Source organism: Anabrus simplex, chromosome 1 (assembly GCF_040414725.1).
Source record: "Anabrus simplex isolate iqAnaSimp1 chromosome 1, ASM4041472v1, whole genome shotgun sequence".
Classification (NCBI taxonomy): domain Eukaryota; kingdom Metazoa; phylum Arthropoda; class Insecta; order Orthoptera; family Tettigoniidae; genus Anabrus; species Anabrus simplex.
This window is the reverse complement of record NC_090265.1, coordinates 650,324,819-650,343,187: the sequence shown is the minus strand read 5'-3', so window position 1 is coordinate 650,343,187 and position 18,369 is coordinate 650,324,819. Positions and strand designations below refer to the sequence as shown.

Below are 18,369 nucleotides of genomic sequence, written 5' to 3'. Positions count from 1 at the left end.
TCGTCTTGGAAATTACAGACAGCACTAGCATAGGGAATTCAATACTCGCGTTTTTGTGTGCATGAAACTTTTCATGTTAATTTATTTTTGCACTCAAATGAGCAAGGTCTGTGCACCCAGCTAAATTCCATACACTTCTTTCTTTGTTGAACAATAAACAGGGCAAACAAAAAGGCGCACTCCTAGACCACCATCCACAGAGCCACTTGCATGTTTCGTACATTTCTGTCTTAAACTTACGCCTACAGTCGCGTTTGTCAGTTTTTGTAAGGTTCTCAATAATCAAATCTGGTCTGTCCGGTCCAAGCCTTATAATTTCTAACTTACCCTGATAGGTTAATATTTCTTTCTTACTCTGCTTACCCTCCAGGGTTGATTTTTCCCTCGGATTCAGTGAACGATCACACATCTACCGCCTTCAAGGGCAGTGTTCTGGAGCGTGAGACATTAGGTCGGGGGATACAACTGGGGAGGATGACCAGTACCTAGCCCAGGCGGCCTCACATACTATGTTGAACAGGGGCCTTGGTGGGCGATGGGAAAATTGGAAGGGATAGACAAGGAAGACGGAAGGAAGCGGCCGTGGCCTTAAGTAAGGTACCATCCCGGCATTTGCCTGGAGAAGAAGTGGAAAACCACTTTGAGGATGGCTGAGGTGGGAATCGAACCCACCTCTACTCAGTTGACCTCCAGAAGCTGAGTGGACCCAGTTCCAGCCCTCGTACCACTCTTCAAATTTCGTGGCAGAGCCAGGAATCGAACCGGGCCTCCGGCGGTAACAGCTAATCACACTAACCACTAGGGCCTACACCACAGAGGCGGACAGTTAATATTTCGCTGGTTAAAATTAACTGAATTGAATTCATTTCCTCTTACACAAAGAATACCATGGTTACAAACCATACAAACAGAGAAGCAAAACACAACATTCAAATAAATTTCAATTGAAAAGATTTTCCAGTCACAAGGTAAAGCAAACTTCTTCCCGCAATTGCGAACACCTGTTCACGAGCTAGAAAATGCCTATTCAGAATTACTAGCGAAATCTGCCGGTAATGTAATGCAATAGTATCTCCTGCGGGGCTGTGGCTAACAGTAATAGGGGAGGAGGCGGACCCTTGTGGTCAACTTTAATACTGCCCCTGGTTTGAGGATTGCTCAAGACGGCAAAGCACGTACCTTACCGTGCTCCTCGCTAATGGGAATATCAGTGCATAAACCATTACGTCATCTGCTTTGCGCATGCGTATAGTCTTCAGCACAATAGCGCATTACCCAGTGTGCTCGCTGCACTGTCAGTCAAAACGAACAACTGTCGGTGTAACGGAGCTTCGATATAAGTCGAATGCTTTCGATCGATTGTTGAAATCAGGTCGAAAGAAAGAAAAGTTTTAAATTATCCATGAATGCGTAAAGTTGTATTAAAACTGGGTGTTCACGTTGCACCCGCTCTTGCAACGGTCAGTGCAAGATTATCCCGGTAGCTCATTAATTCTTCTCAGGGTATCCTTTTTCCGCCCATAAAATCTGAGATTTTATATGTAATTATTTAACGTGGTTTCGAAGAGAAATTGGCCGCTGGGGTACTCGTGATGGGAGTATCAATATCCACGAGAATGACGACCGATATCTAGAAATCATCTTGCATTTCGTTTGTAAGAACTTGTCGATTGCTTACATCTAGAAAACTTAACAACTAACTTAACTCTAAACGTTACCAGAACAGAAATCATAACTCAGTCACATACTAAAGAAAATATATAAGATTATTTATTGACAAAAAATTAATGTTCGAGATATAGTGAAATCTGGGTAGTATTAATTCCGTGTTATCCCATCATTTGAAAATAAGTTAGAGTCAGCGCTGGCTCATTTAAGATAAAATAGTGGAACTTAAAAAAAAATGCTAACATTCTCTCATTTATAAGTTCAAATTCCAATAAATACACATGTGAACCTTCGTAGCCATGTTCCGAAAGTATTACATTTTTTTAAAATAATATTTGCGATCATTGAGCATTCAAGGAATCAAATAAAATTTTCATATTGTAAATACTGCTCTGTTAATTATTAAAGTTATCCTCACAACATATGAGACATGTTTCCCAAGTATACACTTTCGCGTGTATTAAATTGTGGCAGTGTTCACCGACCTTCCATTCATAAGTTAAAGTCTCTCATAGGTTTGAACTCCGAGTGTTAGGTAATATCTTTCTAGTGTGAACAAGTAACGACTTACGAGCTAAAGCAATACCACCCTCGTGCCTACGATATCTGGCTCCTAACTAACCATTGTAATATTCTTCATTTTTATATACTGAGTTAAAATCATATTTATCTGAGTAGAAATAAAAGAAAAAATCTAACTAACTCTTCGAATAGTTTCTAATCTACACACTCATCTATTGTGGCTCAATGTACTCTTATGATCTGCACTGTCTCAATATTTCATTTATCTACGTGCTACTGAACGTGTATTGATAGTATAGAATGCAGGTATTTCATATCAACCTGTAAGATCACCGCTCCACGAAATACTAGATATATAATCAATCATGAGTCTATTGCATCATATATAAGAACACTCTCTCTTACGCAGTACCTGTTATTCACCCAAGTCAAACACAATATCACTGTCACGATACACAATTCTACATAATTCATGTTTACCTTACCTTGAAATGGTCATCTGCGCGGAATTCTCTTCTTGACGTATATTTTCAAACATGGCATAGAAACTCACCTTATATTACTAATAAATCATTAACACGTCAAATAGCAATTCTTACACTTCCCGTAGAACATAACTAAATCTCTTCACTTAAACCATTCATCAATATATAATCACATTTCAATACACTACCGTCGATACTTTAACATCCTATCGGCTTCCATTTAGCCGCATGCACATATAGCCATAACTCCGAAACCATATGCTAAATATTCAAGAATTGCTTAGCAAAATACGCAGTCAATAACCTCTATTTTTAATAACAGTAATATGAATTCATATGCCCACTTTCTCTGACGAAAGGAATACTTAATTTGTCAATGATCATCGTATTGCGCAGGTAATTCGTGACGTAAACTGTACTCAGGTAAAACGAGATTAATCGAACCTTTACTAGTAACTTAGACTCATTGATTCTAGCTCTACTCAAGTAACATACCTTTCTCTTATCGGATATTATTTCCACTGTCGATATGCTAGTGCAGTATCCAGTATATGTCATATTGTTATTCTAATTCATCACTTCCATCTAATTTTAAAATCTTAAGTATTTCACACATTACTTATATTACACAGGCGTTCTTAATTATTTCATAAATCACCAAACTCTCAGCACATGCCAAAATAGATTGAGGGTGCAGATTGCAAGAAACTACTCTACTATAGAAAAGTATGGACTTAGCTCGTCAGTTGCTACATCTGGTCTGGTGGTTGCTCCGTCCTTCACTTGCTGCTAGACCCTCAGATTGGAACTGGATCTCTGTCTGAACTGGACATTCGCGGTCATCTGCTGGTTACATAGCTCGTCAGACCACTTCGTATCATCCGGTCTTTCGGCTGGCCGATGCTCATCCAACGTCATCATCTCCACTGGTTGGTCTGTCCAATAATCTCCGCCTGGTCATCTGATTCGATGGTACATATCCCCAGTTCGGTCCATCTTGATGAATTAGCAGACAGTCATCATCATGTATCTGTTGACAATGAAAAGAATTCCCTGTGCGCAGTAATTAGTCATGATATTCTGCATTTTCTGTTATTTAAAATAATCGTTTAAGTTTTTCTTTCTGTAAAAAGTTTTCTCCGTAAATAATTATTATTTTATACTGCTACGGTAGTTATACTCTTCTCGTGTGTAGTTATTAAATATTTCACAATGGTGAATTCCGATTCTTTCGATCGTTACGTTGCTACTTGATATTCCAAATCCGTCGTATATCACCAAAATTTATATATTTATATTTTTTTTCTCGGCTCATCTACTGGCATACAGCGATGAATACTTTAATTATATGCTGTCGCGAATATATATAATTAATATTCTTCTTCAGTAGGCAAATCTATTCTTGGAATATGTAGATCTGCTCGCATCTGCGTCTTGTCCACATGAAAGTAATTTTTTAGAGTCTCGTTAAACAATTCACCCGCTGCTATATATATTTTTAAACAATTCAAATGAGCCTCTACTGTTCTCCAGTGTCTTCGAAACCTATCCTTTCCGTGACGTACATATCCGCCTATACGTTGCATTGATACGAAGTTCATTGCCTTAGTAGATCGCATGGGCCATACCTTCCTACGCCGCCATTTTGTTGTTGGTCTACGAGATGCGAACGGGCACATTTAATCCCCCTGGCATGAAGAAAATATATTGGTCACGATATATTTTCTCATTGTTAACTTGAATCTCAAATGTGACTTTGCATCTCGTATATTCTCTGCCATTGCGATATTATCTATTCGATTATCGAATATCAGCAGATTGATATCGATTACGTCCTAGTTGCATTAATTTGTTTACATGTCCCGTAACCATGTATTTGGCAACTGCTTTTTCTTCATTCTAGTGGTCGTAATAAAGATATTTATTCCTTCCTCTTTGCGCATTTCACAATGGTAGGTCATTTAATGGCTTTAGACTTTCTTATCTCTTAAGTTCTTATTACATTTGCTGATTCTCTTGGAAGTACAACTTGATATTGCATGCATTATGTACGTTACGATATTTGCCATTTAAACTTGCTATTTCGTACGCATTATTCCCAAGTACGCGTTCGATTCTGTAGGGACCATTGTATAACGGCAGAAATTTAGCACATATTTTTGCTGGTGCATTTGATATTGGTGCAGTCTTAACCAGAACTAGATCTCCTTGTTTGAAATGTGGATGGAACTTCTTATTCCGTAGTCTTCTTAACCGTTTTTGAGACTGATCCTTGAGTCTCTGTTGGATCTTTAGATTTATTTCTTGAGGATCTGGCTTTTTCTCTAGCTGCATAGTGAAAATGCTGTCCCATGTTCTCGGTGGGTGAACATTTTTATGGGCTACGCTAGGAATTTGGGCTATTGATTGATTAACCGTGTTGTTTAAACTTTCAGCTATGATATCTAGCATATCTATCCATTTCCAATGTTGTTGACTACAATATATTCTCCCGAATTTAGCGATCTCCTTCATATATCTCTCTACAGGATTAGCTGCTGGATGACGAACTGAGCATAACGTATGCTTGATGCCCTCATTTCTTATTCGTTCGCGGAACATAACTGAAGTAAATTGTGTTCCTCTATCAGTAAGGATCCTCTCAGGTTTTCCCATTTCAGGAAATGTCTTATTAATGAGGCCGTGTAAAACTTGTTTAGTATTGGCTCTCTGTATGGCTTGCAATGAAATATATTTAGAGAATATGTCGATAACCACTAGTATATATTTCTTTCCCTTCCTAGCAGTGGGCAACTTTCCAAAAATATCTATTGCATAAATTTCCTGAGCTCTAGATGGTATAATTGGGATCGGTTTATGTCCGCATGTGTAATTGTTATGCTTTACTCTCTGACACACATCGCATGTTTTTGCTATGTTTCTTACTGATCTTCGTAATCCATTCCACGTGAATTTCTCCATTATCGTCCCTATAACCTTGTCTATACCAGCATGTCCTGTCATCTTATGAGTATGCCAGATTAATTCTCTTTGTAGCTCTTCCGGTATTACAATTCTTTTGCTGTTACTGATCTTGTCCACTACTTTCAATAGTATTCCGTCTACGATTTCATATTTTTTTGCGAGTTCTGGCGTTGATTCCCTGTTAACCAAATTATCGATGATGATCTTTAATTTCTGGTCAGATTCTTGAAATTCTCTCAGATTCTCTAACTTTCTTAGTAGTTGTTCGTCTTGAGTATCCAGTTCGATTGCTAGCACATGTTCTTCACCTTCATGTGGGTTTCTACTTAACGCATCAGCTAAGATGTTTTCCTTTCCACTGCAATGTTCAATCTTTAGGTCAAACTGTTGCGTGAATAACATCCATCGCGTTATCCTTTCGCTGATCATGACGGCTTTTAACCCAAAAGTCAACGCCTTGTGGTCTGTCCGTATTGTTACTGGGTAGCCATAAATTATACGTCTCCAATGTTGTAATGCGTGCACTATTGCGAGTAGTTCAAGCTCAGTAGTAGTATAATGTTGCTCATGTTTTCTAAGTTTCCTACTGGTAAATGCCAAATAAGTTCGTCTTTTGGTTTCATCATCTTCTTGATATAGGCATGCTCCTACACCAACGTGTGATGCATCAGCTTGAATTATGAATCTCTGTTGATAATCAGGATATCCCAGTTTGATACTTTTCTTCATCAGCTCTTTCATGTTGATGAATGCTTCTTCTGCCTCATCATTCCACTTCCATTTATTGTTGACCTTTAGCAAGTTCTGTAACGGTGCAGCCGTATCTGTGTAACCTTCACAATGGTCTGAGAAGAATCCAGTCAACCCAAGAAATTGCCTTATATGCTTTACTTTAGTCGGCCTAGGGAAATCGCATATTGCCTTTATTTTTACGGGATTTGGTCTTATCCCTTCTCCATCGATCACGTGACCTACAAAAAGTACTTGGCTTTGGCAATATTTAGATTTTGATAAATTTATTTTGAAGCCAGTTCTCTGTAAATTACTTAATAGCTTTTCCAATTTGACACAGTGTTCTTCGAAGGTAGTGCTCGCAAAGACTAGATCATCAACATAACAATTTACAAAGTCCTTTATTTCACTCGTTAGGCTTCTGTCTAGTGCCCTTATCAATACTGCCGAACTGACCTTTAATCCGAAAGGCAACCGACAATAGGCATATGTTTGGTTATTAAACATAAAACCTGTTAATAACCGTGACTTTTCTTCAAGTACAATATGGTGAAATGAAGCTGTGCAGTCCATACTCGTAAAATATTTCTGACCTCGAAATCTCTTCACAATGTCCTTAATTTTAGGGGCCTGACTATACTGTGGAATCAGTCTGGAATTTAGGACTCGCGCATCGAGGCACAAACGCAGTTTTCCGTTGTTTTTCTTTACAATTACTATAGGGTTCAGAAATGGAGTGGTAGTCTTCACGATCAATCCATCAACTAACATTTCCTCGATGATTTGTTTAACTTCAGTGAAATACTTCTCTGGCACATCATATATTTTTCCCTTATATGGCGTCCAGTCAGTAACTATCAGTTTGTACTTGTAGTTAGGAATCTGCCCTGGTTTATCACTAAAAACTTCAATATATTTGTTTATGATGTTGTACAATATTCGTTTTTCTTCTGCAGATACCGCAGCTTGAGTAATAGCCTCCCAAATTTCAGATTTTTCATAGCTCTCCTCTTCGATTGCAACGATTTCCTCAATTCTCATGATTAATTCCGGCTCTATTTCTGTGCTAAGATCTTTTTCTTCTAGTTCTTGGCTCTCTCCGTCCAATAGATCCACTTCTTTTCCCTCGATCTTCAACCATTCGTTTTCTTCAAGTGTGCTACTAATTTGAACTCTTTCTACAGTTCTATTTCCATCATTTTCTACCACTGGAAATCGAATTTCACCCTTATCCATATCAATTGTCATCCTAGAGCTTATCATGAAGTCTATTCCGAAAATGACGTTGTATTTTATTTTCTTCATAACCATGAATGGATGCTCAAATTCATATTTTCCGATCTTTATACTTAAGTAGGCTTGTATCTTGCATTCAACAGACTTGTCTGGAATTATGCCTCGGATTTTTACACCAGATACAGGTATGATTGGTATCTGTATTTTCTGATTTAGCTCTTGGAATAAGGTATATGACATTACACTTATGCTAGCTCCAGAGTCCACTAAACAGTACAATCGGGTGTTGAACACTCTCACAACTATTACTGGTAACTTGAATTTAGGTTGAGTTTCGTGACAAGTATCTTCTTTAATTAAATCTTCAGGTTGAATGTCCCAATGATCTATTTGTGCTACTACCCAACTGCGAATTTTGACAATATTCACTAACGGTTTAATATTTACAATTTCGTGTTTAACTAGTTCATCATCGGCGTTTTTTTTTCGCTCAGATGTTTGGGAAATTTCTGTGTTCCCATGATTTTCATGCTCCTTCCAACCTTCTTCCTGTCTTCTTCGTTTATAATTCTGAAGTTCGAGACTTTCTGCGCCTTCGAGGTCGCCGTTTATATCCTTATTTTTGATGGCTTCCTCCCATCGGCTCCTATTTTGTCTCTCTTCTCTTAGCTCTTGAAGATATCGCCTATTCTCCTCATTTTGATTATATTGTGCAGGTCTTCTCCTCTCATCGTATCGCCTTCTGTTCCTCTGATATGGTCGACTTCTATTGTTCCCATATCGAATGTTACTCCTATACTGGAAACTATTTCTATTTCCAATTTGCCCACATCTTCCGTGCTGCTGACCACTATACTGACAATAACATTTTCTTGGTTCTTTGTTTTGAGCTCTAACACAATCTTCTGTCCTAATTTCATGACCCTTATCTAGTCCTTGGTTAGTGATTTCGGAGCTGAGCGTATTGACTGCTTCTATTTGTCTTATATTTCTGGGGTTCCTCTCTATTAAGCAGGATGACGTTAGGTCGATCTGTCTTAATCGTCTCTCCATGTCAATAGCAGTTTGTATATCAGAGGCTGCTAATAATCTTTGTATTTCGAGTGGTAATTGCCTCTGAATAGTTTTAATTGCCTCCAGTTCGCTAGGTGGAGAATCTAAGTCCTGAAAACGATGAAATTGTAGGGAGAAGAAATCACTAAAGCGAGTTTGGCCTGCAGTCGAAAATTTCCTTGAGTACAGCTCTAATCTTAGCTGTTGCTGGATCTCAGGATCCCAGAACTTCTTCAGGAAAGCTACCTTAAACTCGTCATAGTTATGGAATGTGTACTTGAAAGCCTGGAACCAAATATTTGGGTTCCCGTCCAGATGTTTTTCGATAATTCTCAATTTCTTTTCCTCCTGAATGTTTCCTTCCCTAAAATATTCCTCTATGTCCCTAAGGAATTGTTTCGGTGAGGTCTTAGCCGAACCATCAAAATGTTTCGGGCGGTCGTCGTAATTTTTAATAATATTAATTATCGTGCTTCCTTCACTCTGATTACTACCGTTTAATATTTCTATATCTCTTCTACTTGGGTCGCTTATCCCTGAAGGTGTGTTCTCTCTCTCATTAATCTGTACCTCTACTGTTCTCTGCCTATCACTAGAGCTTGAGGCCATAGATTTCGCCGTGTGTGATTCCACCATCTCCTGTATTTCTCTTCTAATCTGTTTCACCACTTCTTCCGTCTTTTCGATTTTTCGTTCCGATTCCACCTTGTTATCTTCTATTTTCTGCTTCAATTCATCAATTTTCTGTGCTACTTTGCTCGCAGCTTGGTCATATTTCTCATCTAAGTCTTGTTGCCTTAGATTTAATCCTTGCATACCAGCTGTTATATCATTTATTTTCTCTTCTTCCAATTTTCGGATCGTTTCCTGGCTCTCTGTTACCATCTCATTTATTTTATTTATTTCCTCGTGTATTTCCCTGTTTCTATTCTCCATGGTTTCAGTCAACCTCGTCTGCATGTTTTGGATTTCGTTCCTAACTTCATATACTTCCGACCGTGTTTTCGCTGTTTCTTCAGTCGCTTTTTCTTGTTTCTTGCGTAGCACATCGATCATCCCTTTGTGTTCATCTTCTATTTTTCTAACGAATTCTTCTAAAGATTCTTTCTGTTTTAGCTGATCCTCTCTTCTTTCCTCTCTCATCTCAATGATGCATCTCTGGAATCTTGATTCCCGTTCCTGTTCTTTCTCTTCTTGTTTCTGTTGCCATTCTTCTTGTTTCTTGTGCAATTCTTGCATCAACTCATAATGTTCTTTCTTTCTTTCTTTCTTTCTTCGCGTTGTTCTTGTTGCCATTCTTCTTGTTTCTTTTCTTGTTCCTTTTGAAATTCTCTAAACAATTCTTGTTGTTTTCGTTCCTTTTCTATCCGTCTTCTTTCTTTTTCTTCCAGCTTCCTCTCTTTTTCTTCCAGTTTCCTCTCTTTTTCTTGATGTTGCTTCAAATATTCGAGAAACCATAATGGCGCTCCCTCTTGTTTCTCTTGAGCTCTTCTCATCTCCTCTTCTTGTTCTCTTCTTGTCTGAACTCTACCCTGTGTTGCCATTTTATGTCGTTTTCTATATATTCGTTATAATATCTCAAAGTTTATATTAAGCTCTCTATTTTGTTAAAAATCACTTATTTGCCTAACAGTCCTCTAAGTTCACAAAATATTAAATATTATATCACACACACCACAATAACTTAGTCTACAAGGTTTAAAAATAGTTCAAGGTTTGCACTATATGCACTAGTTTGAAGTTTTCTCTTCAGTAAATAATAATATTGATGGACCTTCCTGGAGATCGGCACCATCTCACCAGATAGACCAACAACAACCAGACCAAGAGTTCAAATCTATGATTTCGTTCACATTTCGGAACATGTTACGAAATAAATAAATTAAAATTCCGTTATGCTGCATTCCATATTTATATGTATGGCCATCAGCCTATACCATAATTAAAATTAACTAAGTTTCATTTCATATTGACTTAAAATCACCTTACCCTAGATTATTATTATTAAAAAGATGCATTCATCTAATAAATACAATAATTCCTTATTAATATATCTTCACAGGTTCAGCCCTGTGGTAATAATTAATAAATTACTCAATACATTAATGACATGTTTTCTATACCCGATACCTACATTTCGAGCTTCGTCACATGATTGCCTATTAAGTAATATAAATTATCAGACTATTTTCATACACTCCCGCGATGTGTTTCTCTTCAGGCGCCAACCATTAATGCGACATTTAATTTATTTCAAAGTGAAGACCGTTTCCAATACTTTTTTCACTTTATTTGGCGTTCCCACGGTGTATTTCTCTTCACTCGCTCCACTGTTGCGGCATTTTATTCTTTGGCAACTAACAGTTCCCACGACATCTTTCTCCATTTTAAATCACGTTATGATGTCAAAAATTACCTCTGGCAACCAATATTCAATGATCCCGCGGTGTCTTTCTCTTCAAATCGTCACACATTGTGGCGTCATTTTAATAACTTTCCCACGGTGTGTTTCTCGTCAATTGCCCCAGAGTTGGGCAGCCATTTTAAATACTTGCACCCGCTCTTGCAACGGTCAGTGCAAGATTATCCCGGTAGCTCATTAATTCTTCTCAGGGTATCCTTTTTCCGCCCATAAAATCTGAGATTTTATATGTAATTATTTAACGTGGTTTCGAAGAGAAATTGGCCGCTGGGGTACTCGTGATGGGAGTATCAATATCCACGAGAATGACGACCGATATCTAGAAATCATCTTGCATTTCGTTTGTAAGAACTTGTCGATTGCTTACATCTAGAAAACTTAACAACTAACTTAACTCTAAACGTTACCAGAACAGAAATCATAACTCAGTCACATACTAAAGAAAATATATAAGATTATTTATTGACAAAAAATTAATGTTCGAGATATAGTGAAATCTGCGTAGTATTAATTCCGTGTTATCCCATCATTTGAAAATAAGTTAGAGTCAGCGCTGGCTCATTTAAGATAAAATAGTGGAACTTAAAAAAAAATGCTAACATTCTCTCATTTATAAGTTCAAATTCCAATAAATACACATGTGAACCTTCGTAGCCATGTTCCGAAAGTATTACATTTTTTTAAAATAATATTTGCGATCATTGAGCATTCAAGGAATCAAATAAAATTTTCATATTGTAAATACTGCTCTGTTAATTATTAAAGTTATCCTCACAACATATGAGACATGTTTCCCAAGTATACACTTTCGCGTGTATTAAATTGTGGCAGTGTTCACCGACCTTCCATTCATAAGTTAAAGTCTCTCATAGGTTTGAACTCCGAGTGTTAGGTAATATCTTTCTAGTGTGAACAAGTAACGACTTACGAGCTAAAGCAATACCACCCTCGTGCCTACGATATCTGGCTCCTAACTAACCATTGTAATATTCTTCATTTTTATATACTGAGTTAAAATCATATTTATCTGAGTAGAAATAAAAGAAAAAATCTAACTAACTCTTCGAATAGTTTCTAATCTACACACTCATCTATTGTGGCTCAATGTACTCTTATGATCTGCACTGTCTCAATATTTCATTTATCTACGTGCTACTGAACGTGTATTGATAGTATAGAATGCAGGTATTTCATATCAACCTGTAAGATCACCGCTCCACGAAATACTAGATATATAATCAATCATGAGTCTATTGCATCATATATAAGAACACTCTCTCTTACGCAGTACCTGTTATTCACCCAAGTCAAACACAATATCACTGTCACGATACACAATTCTACATAATTCATGTTTACCTTACCTTGAAATGGTCATCTGCGCGGAATTCTCTTCTTGACGTATATTTTCAAACATGGCATAGAAACTCACCTTATATTACTAATAAATCATTAACACGTCAAATAGCAATTCTTACACTTCCCGTAGAACATAACTAAATCTCTTCACTTAAACCATTCATCAATATATAATCACATTTCAATACACTACCGTCGATACTTTAACATCCTATCGGCTTCCATTTAGCCGCATGCACATATAGCCATAACTCCGAAACCATATGCTAAATATTCAAGAATTGCTTAGCAAAATACGCAGTCAATAACCTCTATTTTTAATAACAGTAATATGAATTCATATGCCCACTTTCTCTGACGAAAGGAATACTTAATTTGTCAATGATCATCGTATTGCGCAGGTAATTCGTGACGTAAACTGTACTCAGGTAAAACGAGATTAATCGAACCTTTACTAGTAACTTAGACTCATTGATTCTAGCTCTACTCAAGTAACATACCTTTCTCTTATCGGATATTATTTCCACTGTCGATATGCTAGTGCAGTATCCAGTATATGTCATATTGTTATTCTAATTCATCACTTCCATCTAATTTTAAAATCTTAAGTATTTCACACATTACTTATATTACACAGGCGTTCTTAATTATTTCATAAATCACCAAACTCTCAGCACATGCCAAAATAGATTGAGGGTGCAGATTGCAAGAAACTACTCTACTATAGAAAAGTATGGACTTAGCTCGTCAGTTGCTACATCTGGTCTGGTGGTTGCTCCGTCCTTCACTTGCTGCTAGACCCTCAGATTGGAACTGGATCTCTGTCTGAACTGGACATTCGCGGTCATCTGCTGGTTACATAGCTCGTCAGACCACTTCGTATCATCCGGTCTTTCGGCTGGCCGATGCTCATCCAACGTCATCATCTCCACTGGTTGGTCTGTCCAATAATCTCCGCCTGGTCATCTGATTCGATGGTACATATCCCCAGTTCGGTCCATCTTGATGAATTAGCAGACAGTCATCATCATGTATCTGTTGACAATGAAAAGAATTCCCTGTGCGCAGTAATTAGTCATGATATTCTGCATTTTCTGTTATTTAAAATAATCGTTTAAGTTTTTCTTTCTGTAAAAAGTTTTCTCCGTAAATAATTATTATTTTATACTGCTACGGTAGTTATACTCTTCTCGTGTGTAGTTATTAAATATTTCACAATGGTGAATTCCGATTCTTTCGATCGTTACGTTGCTACTTGATATTCCAAATCCGTCGTATATCACCAAAATTTATATATTTATATTTTTTTTCTCGGCTCATCTACTGGCATACAGCGATGAATACTTTAATTATATGCTGTCGCGAATATATATAATTAATATTCTTCTTCAGTAGGCAAATCTATTCTTGGAATATGTAGATCTGCTCGCATCTGCGTCTTGTCCACATGAAAGTAATTTTTTAGAGTCTCGTTAAACAATTCACCCGCTGCTATATATATTTTTAAACAATTCAAATGAGCCTCTACTGTTCTCCAGTGTCTTCGAAACCTATCCTTTCCGTGACGTACATATCCTCCTATACGTTGCATTGATACGAAGTTCATTGCCTTAGTAGATCGCATGGGCCATACCTTCCTACGCCGCCATTTTGTTGTTGGTCTACGAGATGCGAACGGGCACAGCGTGCTCCTGTGCTCCTAAGAGCCTACCGCCACTGCTGATCAATTTATCCCATTGAACTCTATCAAAAGCCTTTTCCAGGTCAATAAAAGTCACAAATACCATTCTTCCTTTTTCAGTGTACTTTTCTCCAATAGTTCTTAGTAACCCAATAGCATCTCTTGTACCTTTTCCCTTTCTAAATCCATACTGCTCTTCCTTAATTAATTCATCTAATTTTTCATATAACCTTCGATTCAGGACTCTCAATTGTACTTTTGCTGCATGAGAAATCAGACTTATGGTCCTGTGATCTTCAAACATGCGTCCTTCTTCTTTGCTATAGGGATGATTATTGTGGTTAGAAAACCTTCAGGCCACTAGCCTGTCTCATATATTCTGTTACAAAGTGATGTTAAAATTTGCGTACCCTTATTTCCTAACCCTTTTACAATTTCTATTGGTAGGTCATCAATTCCACATGCTTTTCCTCGTCTCATTTCTTTAATAGTAAGTGCAACTTCATCCTCAAGTATAGAGCATCCCTTTTCATCTTCAGTCACTTCACTTTCTTCTTCTATTTGGATGTCTAGTGGCGGCTTATCTTCAGTCGCATACAAAGACTCTACATATCCTTTCCATTGTTTTAAAGTCTCATTTGGTTCAGAGATTGTTCCATCATTTCCTTCAATTGTTCCTCCTGTTCTACAACTTTTCATTTTAAATGCCATCCTCTTTGCTTCCTGATACATCTGTTCATATTTCCCTTCTCTTTTCAAACTCTCAATCTCCTCACACTTCTCATTTAACCACTTTTCTCTAGCTCTGTCAGTTTCTCTTCTTAACTCATTATTTAGCTTTCTGTAGGGCCTACTGCTTTTTGCCTTCTCCTGTTTTAATTGCTTTCCACTTTCTTCTTTCTTCCATTTTTTCCAACATCTCCTTTGTTAACCACTCTTTTCTGTTTCTTCGTCCTTCTCTTAAAATTTAAAGAGAAACATCACTTTACAATGGATCCCCACACATGCAGGAGTAGAAGGCAATGAACTGGCAAATAAACTAGCAAAAAAGAAGGCTCTGGTACCTTCATGAGAACCAACATGGCAGCTAACTCAATCAAGAAGATAATCACAAATAAAACCCTAGAAGGAAGAAAGAAACCACCCAACTTACTAAAACCAAACCCCATGGCACTACAGTTCTTGAAGGGCCTTGGCCTACCAAGCGACCGCTGCTCAGCCCGAAGGCCTGCAGATTATGAGGTGTCGTGTGGTCAGCACAATGAATTCTCTCGGCCGTTATTCTTGGCTTTCTAGACCAGAGCCGCTATCTCACCATCAGACAGCTCCTCAATTCTAATCACGTAGGCTCAGTGGACCTTGAACCAGCCCTCAGGTCCAGGTAACCTGGCCGGGAATCAAACCCAGGGCCTCCGGGTAAGAGGTAGGCACGCTACCCCTACACCACGGGGCCGGCACCCAACTTACTACAATGAAGAAATGACCAAAAAAAAAAAAGACCTATAGGACAAAAATAAAAGCAAGATGAGGAAAGAAGCAGTGGCGATCTTCAGATAGTAAACAGGACATGATTGACATTCAGACTTTTAATTCAAACTGCCCTTACATTTTTTTTTTTTTAATCTAGCTAAAGTCAAAATATACCCAATGGAAATGTGTACCATCGGTTAAATTAGTGGATCAGTGGTGGACTCGAAACACCTAGGTACATCAGAGTGCAGGACTCCACCCAACTCAACAAAAACCAGGCAATTTACCAGCCCTATACTGCACAGCCAGAAACAAGATGAAACAAGACTCTGTTCCCTAATACAGTAGAACCTTGATAGTTTGAAATCGTTTCATTCAAAATCTCGCCTAATTCGAAGAAGCTCTCGTTCTCGGTAACACGAAGTAGGCCCATGGTTTTGCATGTTATTTTAATTGTTTACTGTTTTTCGAAATACTGTATGGATAATTCAAAGAACAATGTCGTCCCATTACTGAAATTCAGACTTTTAATTCAAAACTGCCCTTACATTTTTTTTAAAATACTATTTTACAGAGTAATTTACATTCAAACTTTCTCCACGTCATGAAAGAACGCATCTTCCGGAATGTGCAGGAGTAGATTTCCACACTTTCACTCACTTCGGTGTATCTACAGTCTGCTTCATATTTGCTAAGTTTGATTGAAATCGTAATTCTTCTGTATTCAGCAGTATGTGGAGAAACATAATCCGCAAATACTGGCGATGCCGACAGTTGGCGAAAGAGCGTGGCTCAGAAAATCAGTTTGTATGCACCAAACAATATTGTCAGTTTTTAATGTCAAAAATTTCATTTTTGCTTCTATTGAATCAAGATTTACATTAAGAAATATGGGTAAGTGGTTCCACCTATTCAATACTACAAAATTGTGAAGTTATTAATACGTCACATATTTATTTGATCTCATTATTGGAACCGGTTTCGGCAACTATACTTACCATCATCAGCCTAAGAAAATTGTTACAAGGCATTTAGAAAACTACGCTAACATAAATTTCAAAACTTTTTTGAATGCACAACTTGAACCATTGTTCATAAATTACAACCTGAAAAAGTTTTACAAAAAAAAAAAAAAATTCAATGCTGTAATCAACCTTTTATAACATCTACAAGCAATTGGACAATGTCATTTATTACTTTTATATTCAAAAGATTGTATAATACTCATGACTTGTGTTGTATCTCATGAGAATTATTCTACTCTGTGTATTTTAAATATACAAGTTTTATGGTGTACACCCAATACAAAAACTTAGTTTAAGAACTATGGTTCAAGTTGTGCATACAAAAAAGTTTTTAAAATTATGTTAGCGTAGTTTTCTAAATGCCTTGTAACAATAGTCTTAGGCTGATGATGGCAAGTATAGTTGCCAAAACCGGTCCCAATAATGAGATCAAGTAAATATGTGACGTATTAATAACTTCACAATTTTGTAGTATTGAATAGGTGGAACCACTTACTCATATTTTTTAATGTAAATATTGTCAGTGCCGATGAAATTGCATTTTTTTTTAATGCCGAGCTCAAAAGGACTTCGGGTTTTAAAGGAAAGAAGTGCCAGCCAGGAAATCGTACAAGGGTAGGGGTCACTGTACTGTGTTGTAATGCAGACGGAAGCAGGAGTCTTTCTCCCCTCGTCATAGGAAAGCTCGATAAGCCACGATGTTTTAAGGGCATCGGGTACTTTTCATGTAAATACAAGCCATCTAAAAATGCAGAATATTTAGTGATACTGCAAGGATTGGCATTTCTGAATTACAAGTTGGCAGTTAATTTGAAACCACGTAATTCGAAGTCCGATTTTTGCGTCCCAAGGACTTTGAATTAATGAGGTTTTACTGTACATTTGTACTTTATTAATGTTATTTGTCCAGAGATATCAGTTTTTTTATTGGAGTTACTTCCTAATAAAGCCATAGATTACAACAATAACACTTAATTTAACCAGAACACTGCTTAAATATAAAGCTTTTCAGGATACTAACCTTCCCCTTTGCTCAGCACAACTGGAATAGACTCATAATTATGTGCACAGTACTTCTTATCACGAGCTATTGCTTCTTTTGAGCTTAACTTCCTGTGTTGCTGTGTTTTGTGTTCTTGTCGAAGAGACATCCGAAAGGCAAGATCACTTTGCCGCAGAATACTGGGTGGGATTATCCTGGACCACATTTTCACACCTGTGAGAAAAAATAACTATGAGTGCAAGAAGCAAGTGGAATGACTCACAGAGGTGGGGTGCCCTCAGGAATTAAAACTGAATTTTTCTACTTCTGCAGACAAGTGCAGTGCAATTTTATCTTTCTGAATACTGGAAATCAAGTTATGTACATAAAAATAGGAACACATTGTATGATGAACACAATAACAGGTCAGTGTGGAAAGGTTGGTGATGGTGGTGGTGGTGATTACTGTTTTGCTATAGGCTTTACGTCGCACCGACACAGATAGGTCTTATGGCGACGATGGAACAGAAAAGGGCTAGGAACGGAAAGGAAGCGGCCGTGGCCTTAATTAAGGTACAGCCCCAGCTTTTTCCTGGTGTGAAAATGGGAAACCACGGAAAACCATCTTCAGGGCTGCCGACAGTGGGGTTCGAACCCACTATCTCCCGAATACTGGATACTGGCCGCACTTAAGCGACTGCAGCTAACGAGCTCGGTAATTATTGTTTTAAGAGGAAGTACAACAGGGCAATAATCCTCTATTAATATTA

At 37.6% G+C, this 18,369-nt stretch overlaps 1 protein-coding gene across 6 annotated transcripts in view; it reads right to left on the bottom strand.

Moving 5' to 3' along the window:
- The window catches only part of LOC136857275 (ornithine aminotransferase, mitochondrial), a 181,669-nt gene that overhangs the window by 72,760 nt on the left and 90,540 nt on the right, over nt 1-18,369 (bottom strand). For all 6 annotated transcript variants that reach the window (XM_067135802.2, XM_067135797.2, XM_067135798.2 and 3 more), the window contains exon 2: nt 17,639-17,833. In XM_067135802.2, the coding sequence (XP_066991903.2) occupies nt 17,639-17,825 (187 nt within the window). In that variant the 5' untranslated portion in view covers nt 17,826-17,833. The remainder of the gene's footprint in view (nt 1-17,638; nt 17,834-18,369) is intronic.